General features: G+C 37.7%; 1 protein-coding gene across 6 annotated transcripts in view; it reads right to left on the bottom strand.

Moving 5' to 3' along the window:
* Positions 1-8,922, bottom strand: part of TEC (tec protein tyrosine kinase) — a 57,546-nt gene continuing 48,624 nt past the window's right edge. For all 6 annotated transcript variants that reach the window (XM_048941803.1, XM_048941802.1, XM_048941804.1 and 3 more), the window contains 10 exons: positions 8,438-8,492; positions 8,206-8,285; positions 7,708-7,841; positions 6,492-6,566; positions 5,594-5,765; positions 5,246-5,462; positions 4,664-4,728; positions 3,796-3,914; positions 3,295-3,452; positions 1-1,070 (listed from right to left, as the gene is read on the bottom strand). In XM_048941803.1, the coding sequence (XP_048797760.1) occupies positions 993-1,070; positions 3,295-3,452; positions 3,796-3,914; positions 4,664-4,728; positions 5,246-5,462; positions 5,594-5,765; positions 6,492-6,566; positions 7,708-7,841; positions 8,206-8,285; positions 8,438-8,492 (1,153 nt within the window). In that variant the 3' untranslated portion in view covers positions 1-992. The remainder of the gene's footprint in view (positions 1,071-3,294; positions 3,453-3,795; positions 3,915-4,663; positions 4,729-5,245; positions 5,463-5,593; positions 5,766-6,491; positions 6,567-7,707; positions 7,842-8,205; positions 8,286-8,437; positions 8,493-8,922) is intronic.

Below are 8,922 nucleotides of genomic sequence, written 5' to 3'. Positions count from 1 at the left end.
TGTTGTTTCAAATAATAGTTAACACTCAATTTATTTATATACAGATGTAGTACAGTGTTGTCTGTTAAGAATAGAAAGATTAAATCAATGCACATACACATGACAGTCAGAAAAATAAGTCCTCCCTAACTACATTTGAGTGCATTTTCTCTCATTTACAACCCCATGCATTGAGAGTTGTATGTAAGTCAAGGTAGGACAAGCTTGCATTTGAAAATGTCAAGGGGAAAACAGTTTATATAAATAAATGCATGAAATTTATATATTTACAATACCTACAGCATATAAATTATTTTACAATTAATCTAAAACAAGGTACTACGGTATGTTGACAGCCAGCTGAATCTTGGACTGATTCGTCACGAGTAATGTCTTTGGAAGGTCTCTGGTTCACCATACAGCCTAGAATAGCTCAGGGCACATCATGGCTCAGTCCTGAAGCAACACTTTTGAGTGTTACAACAAACTGAAGACTGTGCTGTTAACAACTTACTGCGTGCAAATGAAAGGGGCAAATTTGCATTCCTGGTATGTCATGAAACATCCATGAATAGTGTTTCTGGAGAATCCCTAGAAACATTTGTATGTCAGTAAATAGATACCTTCATTTTTTTAAGCATGCACGTGACTACTACTGCTACCTGTGTAAAGAGAAGTTCAGAAACACGGACCACATGTATATGAACCCAAATCAATAAATGCAAATTAAGCTCCCAGACTTGGGTCATTTTTACTTTCTTCCTCCACAAAGAGCACTACTTTCTGGCTAAGCAATGCTGAATTTTCAGAGAAAATACAAAGACTGTTATTACTGCTGAAGATACCATGCTTATTTTCCAAAATCATGTGAAACTGTCCTTGTATTGAACTAAATACTACGGGCTCCCCACACTGTTTAGCAGCATCTAGCAGCATCCAGGACCAAACCTTTGAAAACAAAATATCTCTGGAAAGTGGTTTCTTTTCTGTGCTTGTACTGATATTGCCTTTTCTCAGAAAGCATCTTCACCCTCTGCAATGTCAATGATTATATGGAGCAAGTCTTCAAAAGTTGGGCGTCCCTCCGGTTTCTAAAAACAAAAGTATGCACAGCCATGATGAGAAAATAACAAAGCTTTGTTGGTTTGGATAAATCTTGGTCTTAGTATCATTCTGCAGAAACGACTTTACCACTTTATTAAATGTGATGTGGAAAAAAAAAAATATTTTCTCGTGTAGATTTTGGATGCATTGCAGTTTCATAAAGTGTCACTTTTATTTCTGTGCTGTGAAAAACTATAATATGTACTGCTGGACTACACCTTTCCTGCAATTCATTATTTTGCATAGTGCCACACTTATTCATTTCTCTCTCCATACCCATCCCCACCCCAGCCCCAATATATTATTCCAGTCTTCCTTTATGCAACTTGTTCATGCTCCTAAGCGTTCTGAGCATTATTCTCCAAAATCTTTTACTTCCATATGATTTTTCATATAATGCAATGAGACTGCATTGTAGACTTATGCAATATTATTCTTCATTTATTCTTTTGTCCATATAATTCCCTATGTGTTGTAATACCCTCTTTGTTTTGTTTAACCAAAACAGTACACTGAGACAGTCCCTTTACTGACCTTAATGACAGAGTTAATGTAACATCTTTTGAATGCGAGTGTAAATTGCACCTTACCTCCACTTATCAACCTAATTTGTATTACCTGCTGAATTTTGAAGCCTTGTACACTTCTTAAATAATTAATAAATTGATCAAGCAATATCTAGAGATATCTAGAGTTAATCATATTTTATGACAAAGACTGACTGCATGTTGCCATTATTTGTGCCCCATTTGCGATTTGCAAAGATTCCTTCTCTCACACAATGTTTGCTTAGGTTTTACTGGTAATAACCTCTCATGAAATCAATACATTTTTAATCAATTAATTGATGTTCATATGAATTCTAAAAATACATCTATATTGAAGGAGTGTTAACAAATAATTCAGTTATCTCACATGTGATTTATTAGTCCATTTTAATGGAGATTTCAAGCAGGTTATCAAATACAAACAAAACTTAATGATCTATAATTTCCTGGCTCCTGTGAAAAGCCTTTTGGGACCATAGACATGTTTGTTATTTTGCAGCCCTCCAGGACACTGTAGTTTTTAATCTGCTTTTCATTTCATAAACCAACTGCTTTGTAAGCTTTAGATATTCACCAGTCAGTTTGGTGACTAACTACTTGTTCCAGCACCTTCTCAATCAAGACAAATGTCAGACAGCATGTCATCTTTCTTACAGGAAAAGAGCAGACTCTCCTCAACAGCCAATGCAGAAAAGACAAACTAGAAAATCAATCATTTAGCTCTTTCCATCCCTAGCTCCTCTGATTGCTCTCTGAAAACTGGAAGCAACTAATGAAATACAACTAATCTTTTCATATGGCTTCTGTTTTAATATCATGTTTCCATGATAATTAGTCAAGTGAGGCAGTATCAAAACAAGTCCTCAATTCTGGACTATTTTGACTAATACAGTTTTGCAAGCAGTGCTTGTATGCAGAAATAATAATCATTATCAATTAAGACTTAGTGATTATTTCATCTTATTACTAAACTTATAGTTCATTTATTTCACAGAAATTTCTCCAGTGGCTGTTATCATTACAGCTGTACACTTGAAAACCTGAGAGAGACATATAGCTCCAAGACTGTCAACTATTAGATCACAGGAAAACAGGCTTGTACCTTTTTATTTTCTCACCCACACTCTGTGTGCAAAGCATGTGTTCAATTAATCTCAATTGTATCAGAACTATATTTGACTGCTCTGCCCCACTTTCCCCCTCCCTCCCTTCTTCTCAGCTAAGGTATATATTTGTCACAGAACTAAAACCATTCTCACATTGATCCCTATACAGAACAATTCCCTCTACTTGACTCAGCTGACTCGCTTGTTGCAGCAAATTTACAAGTTGTCTACAAACATTCAGCTGTGGTCTACATCTCACCTACTGCACCCTATTTTTTTATGCACTATCTACAGTAGATAAAGGAGAACCTTCTTATCCTTGAATTCCTTATTATGCCTCTCTCACACCACCTGTACAGAAAAGACACCCTGTTCCTTTCTGTCCTAGCAGCCAACAGCCATTATCCTCGTATGGGCACCGTTCATTTAGAAATAAGTCTTCTGGGATCTCAGGCCTTGATGCCCTGGTTACAGGAAGAATGCTGCAATACAGATTGATTGCTGTTGCTGGATTAACCTTTTTTTCAACTCAAAGGCAAAAATAAAAACGTGCCTACCTCCTGCCAGCACATCATCATGACTTCATACACCTGCTTGGAGGCCAGTTTGGGGCGGTACAAGCGATGTCCTTGGCTAACCATAGTTACCACATCATAGTTGGAATTTTTTTCGAAGGGCATTTTTCCTTCTGTAAACACTTCCCACATTAAAACACCTAAAAAATTTAAATAAGCATTGAGAAAATAAGCAAATAATTTCTTAAAATAAATGTTCATTTTGAGCTCTGGACTCAGGCTTACTAAAAGAAAAATAGTTTGAGAACCATATTACAGAACAAGCACTTACATGTCATCACCGAATAAACCTTATTCTAGTAGCATGTGTTTTAATACATAACAGCTCTAATGACCTCTGCGGAGCTGAATGCAAGCATAAAACCCCAGCAAATGATTTCTGTGACCTCCTTCTTAGATGTGTGATACTACCTGATAACTAGAATTTAACCACAATTGACAAAATGTAAAAATAATGCTTTGTTTCAGTGATAAACACCTTACCGAATGACCAGACATCTGACTTGCTGCTGAATCGACTGTAATTAAAAACTTCTGGTGGGCACCACTTCACAGGAAATTTAGCTCCTGAGGAACTTGTGTATTGATCATCAAGGACATACCTAAAAAGAAAACATCATGTCTTTCAGCTGGCCTCCAGGCCTACAAATCGTTATTTAGATCGGGAACTGAGTATTTGCAGCTCGTATTGCCACCTAAAGGCCATGACTTAGTATCACATGAGAAAATGAGCTACATCAGACTCGCACTAGGGTCTCAGTCAAGACACTGTTTCTTTTTCTATTACCTTGGAGTCTTCTCAAGCCTAAGCCACTTGCAAGACAAATGCCCATATTACAAGAAAAACAATGCAAAATATTTCATTTCTTGCTCTGTTTCTCACTGGTCAGTCTAAACTTAGACCAGGGACATGCAAGAGCAGTAGCACAGAAAAGTGGCAAAAGTCAAGCAGGTCATGGTTCAACAACTATTGTGTTGCTTTTCTGAGGTTTTTGTTTTGTTTTTAAACAGAAAAATGCTAATAAAAGACCAGTCAGACCACGGAGTCTGTTTAGAGCCAATCCCTGAGATTCTGTGATTCTCAACGTAAGAAGCAGAGACACTTAATTCTCTAAAGAATAAACTACACTGTTTTATTTTTCCATAATTTAGAAGGCACAAGTCACATCACTACAGAGCAAATAATCTTTAAAGGCACTGGAAAAATAAATATAAGAATGTTCCTTAGAGAAGTCAAAAAAGATCATTATTACCCGTAACCTTGTTTTTTGTGTATTCTCTTACAGAAAAGAAAAAGGGCTAGGTAAATTTTCCAATATCACTACAATTATGTTTGCACACTCAGCCATACCTTGTCATCCCAAAATCAGATACTTTAACCACTCCCAAATCATTCACCAAGCAGTTCCTGGCAGCCTGCAAAGAGAATCATTAGACTTACATTAAAACCTTCAGTCTCTCGGACAAATTGCAACAGACTGATGAGTCTGTTAGCAAGTTCACTGATTCACCAAGCACATTGGTGTATGACACTATGGCCCAGAAGAAAAGCTGCCTGTGCATTTGGCTCCTGAAAGCGTTGTTTTGACAACGAAAACATTTTGTAAAAAGCCACCAGGAAAAATTATGATCTCAAGGCATTTTGGAGTGGTAAAAATAGCACAAATATACACAGTTATTTCAGCACAACTAGCTATCAACTTTCTATAAACATTTGAGGGACTTTATTCTATTTTCTCAAGAGAGAGACACATCATCTTTTTCTGTACACTGCAACTTTACATATTTGCTTAGAACCTAAAGAGTCAACTTAAATTACTTGTAGTCTTCTGTGAGAATAAAAGCTGATATTTACAAACATGCTGCTTCAAAACTGGATAGATAAGGTCAAAAACAGAAATTTTACGAAGTGTATTGCATGATAGGATGTTACCAGGTCTCTGTGGATAAAGCTGTTCCTCTCCAGGTATTCCATTCCCTCACAGACATCTTGGCACATCGTGAGCAGGACATCTTTACTCAAAACCCCACGTTTTTGTCTTAGGAAATTCAGAAGGCAGCCATGCTCCATGAACTCGGTTACAATGTAGATGGGTCTCTGTTGTGTGCACACACCATACAGCTGAACTAACTTAGGATGTGTTAGTTTCCTGAAAAGATTGGAATCATTATTGCTTTCCACCTCTCAGTACTGCCAAAACACACCTGCCTAAAGCAATTTTTCCAGTATATGCTATCAGAGACCAAAAATAAAGGTCCCAAGCACTGTGTAGCAACTCACATCATGACTTTGGCTTCCTCAATAAAATCCTCCTCATACATCGCGCCCTCCCGAATCGCTTTGATGGCCACTTTGTACTGCGCTCTCCATTTCCCAAGGCGCACTACTCCAAACAGGCCGCTCCCCAGTTCCCTCATGAAAGTCAGCTCTGATGGATTAATTTCCCATTTTTCTGTAAATCAAAACGAGCAAGAATCACTGACTGTTATTTTAGGATATGTGCTGAACTGGTAGAGAAGAGGAAGGGAAACTCTTCCTAGAAAATTAGGGAGAAAACTTTTTAGAATTAACACAAAAATGTAGTACATCCATATCACCAAGAAAATATATATTTTTTCATCTAGACACAGCTGTTGACAAACACAGAAGGTGAAAATCAAAATTTCCTGGAGCCAACAAATAAATATGGATATTATTAGACTTGATTCAACACGCTCCCATCATACGAAGCTCTGCCAACGCATAGAAGCTGATCACGTCACTTGGTCTGCTGTGGTTAAAAACAGACCACTAAAAACATTAAAAAACAAATTAACAAATCCACCTCTGTAAAGATCAAAGGAACAAGTTTGAGTATGAAGTCTGAAGGCTTATTAAGCAGGCAAAGGCACAGCTCTTTAATAAGGCAGAACCCAAGGTGTCCACAAAAACATGGAGGAAGATACTGAACAGGCTCTGTTTCTGTACACAGTGCCCCTTGGCACCACACATGCTACTGGCTCTGGAGCCTTTCCATGGCAATTCCCTGTGCAGTGGTGTAACGTACAATTTAAACCCGCTAGTTAGTGAGAATAGACAATGATAGTACAAAACTTCCAAAATTTTTAGAAACTATCATGGCTGCTTATACATATAAAATCATCAGAAAAGGTATGTAAGATAAATACAATGCAATTACCATAGCTGAATCCTGCAGTTGTTGGTGCTGTTGTCTTCTTTGGGGTCACAGGGTAACGCAGCCTGGTAACAAGACCTGATGATCAAAGGTAATTCAAGAGAGACTGTTTATTTCTGAAATAGTGCCAGGTAGCAAATAAGCCATTTGTTCACTGCAGACTACAACACTGACTCATAAGCTCATACACAGTTTTGACCACGTTCTCTGCTAACTCATTGCTTTGACTATTCAAAGTGGCTACAAGAGCACACAAGAGCACTCACTGAATCTAACTTGCTGCATCCGCATTACTGTTAAGAGAGAGACATAAATATTTGTGCATTACAATTATGCCAGCACCAGCAAAGACTGAGCAGAGACCATCTCTTTCCTAAACCAGATCAGAAAGACTGCCCAAAATGCATATTCACAATGTTACTTTTGATCATTTCTATTTTGCACATACAAACCCCTCCGGTTTCACACTTCTTTCCTGAAAAAATGCTGTTAGCCACATGTGTTTTCTACTTCCTTTTTATCATTTTAAGTTGTTGTGACCCACTAGTAAACACCTAGTAAGTACCTGGAAAGTACTTTAAAGAAGTACTATCCCTACCTCTCTGTTCTGGGCTAAAGACCAGCATTAGAAACAAGACAAAATGAATGCTTTTTTTTTTTTTCTAATCCAATAAACCTGTTCTTCTGTTATGCTGTGGATCAGAGTGCACTGAATAGCACTAGAACTGTCAAAAATTAATTTTGTCACATTTTTGTTTTGTTCTGTGTTTGGACATCAGCTGGGAAAAAGGATATTGCTCACTGTACAACAAGCAAATAGAAATGGCAAAAGAGCAACGTATACAGTGTTAAATAAAGTACTGATGGAAAGAAAACACCACTTGTCCTCATAAAACCAGAAGCTCAGCCCTGGTCTCTAGCCACTACACTCAGCTGATAATAGGAATAGCAAGCAGGTGTGGGTATAAATACAAATTACATAAAGCTATATACACATTATTTATGTGTATATATATATATATATATATATATATATATATACACACAAACACATATATATATGCACACAATCTTTCAAATGATTACATACATTGAAAAAATGTGAAATGCAGTTTAGTGCAGTCTTCTATACTTAAGATCTACAAAATTCTAAAAGCCTTCATTGAAAGATTCCTTATCAAAACAGCCCATAACGACAGGAAAATTTCAGTCCATCTACCTGCTGCATTATGTCTGTGATACTCAATTATTTCTGGAATGGAGTTAAAGAGATGTTTTTCTGCAAGGTAGTATTGCTTTGGTGATGTCACTGTTTCTTTTATATGGTAGTGCCTTATTCCTGATGAACCTTCTCTGAAAAAAGGAAATAAAACAATATCATTTGTTGAAGATTAACCACACGAATTAATTCTCAGTTTGGCTTGCTCCTCAACGCAGCTCCCCTCGTGAGCACATAGGCTGGCACAAAGGAGAAGACTCAAAAGCATGTCAGAGCCTCCTTCTTTTAGTGGCAGGTCAGATCTACACTAGATTAAAACCAAGGAGGCCTAAGCATATAGTCAAGAAGCTGGTATTATGTCAACCCATGTTTTCTAACTGGCAGCCCTCCCCTCTTTGCTGAGCTTTCTCCCGACCTTGCCTCCAGGCCAAGAGTTTCAGTGTACGTGCACACAAATTCAGGCAAGGTAATGTATGCAGGGTGGACACAGAAACTTACCCTCCAAATTTTGTATAAAGGGAAACCGTATACAGGCCAGGCTGACTTGAATCTCTCACCACAAAACCACCTTCTTTGTCCTAAATTGCAAACAAATTGACAGTTTCATACCACAAATAACTTTAAGCTGCATGTCCTTCGTAATTGTTCTGTAATTTGCACATGCCAAAATGAAATGTTAGCTTAAATAGGTTTAAGTAAATGCTGTGGTTTGTACACAAGGCTGCCATACCTCATTTCTAAGGAGCTGCTCTGCCTTGCTGCGGTTCAGGTTCCTGCTGTACCACCTGCAACACAACATCAGCACCTAACCAAAAGTTCTCCGCGACATTTGATTTATGTAAAAGGCTTAAAATCAAGTATTGTAAAGTTATCATTTCGATAGTTTTTTGATACCAACGGCCAAGAACTGTACCTGAGTAAATGTAAAAAACAAAACAAAACAAAACAAAAAACCAGTCCTTATTACATTGTAGAGTTTACCCATAAAAATGCCTTGAAATAAATCCAGAGAGATCTCACATAAACCAATAAGGTGCAGGAAATTTGACTAATTTTTGAGCAAAACATTTCCTAAAGCGGGCCAGCAGCCTCACGGTGGCCCTGAAGCAGCTACCTGCACATGGCCCCATCATCTGCCAAGCTGACTGCCAGCTGTTATTCAGTACCTTCAGGAACAACAGACTTGGAGATCAGTCTCCAATTTTATCCTGGTGC

This window comes from Lagopus muta, chromosome 4 (assembly GCF_023343835.1).
Source record: "Lagopus muta isolate bLagMut1 chromosome 4, bLagMut1 primary, whole genome shotgun sequence".
NCBI classification, from domain to species: domain Eukaryota; kingdom Metazoa; phylum Chordata; class Aves; order Galliformes; family Phasianidae; genus Lagopus; species Lagopus muta.
Note: the sequence above shows the minus strand (reverse complement) of the source record. Positions and strands in the feature narration are given on the sequence as shown.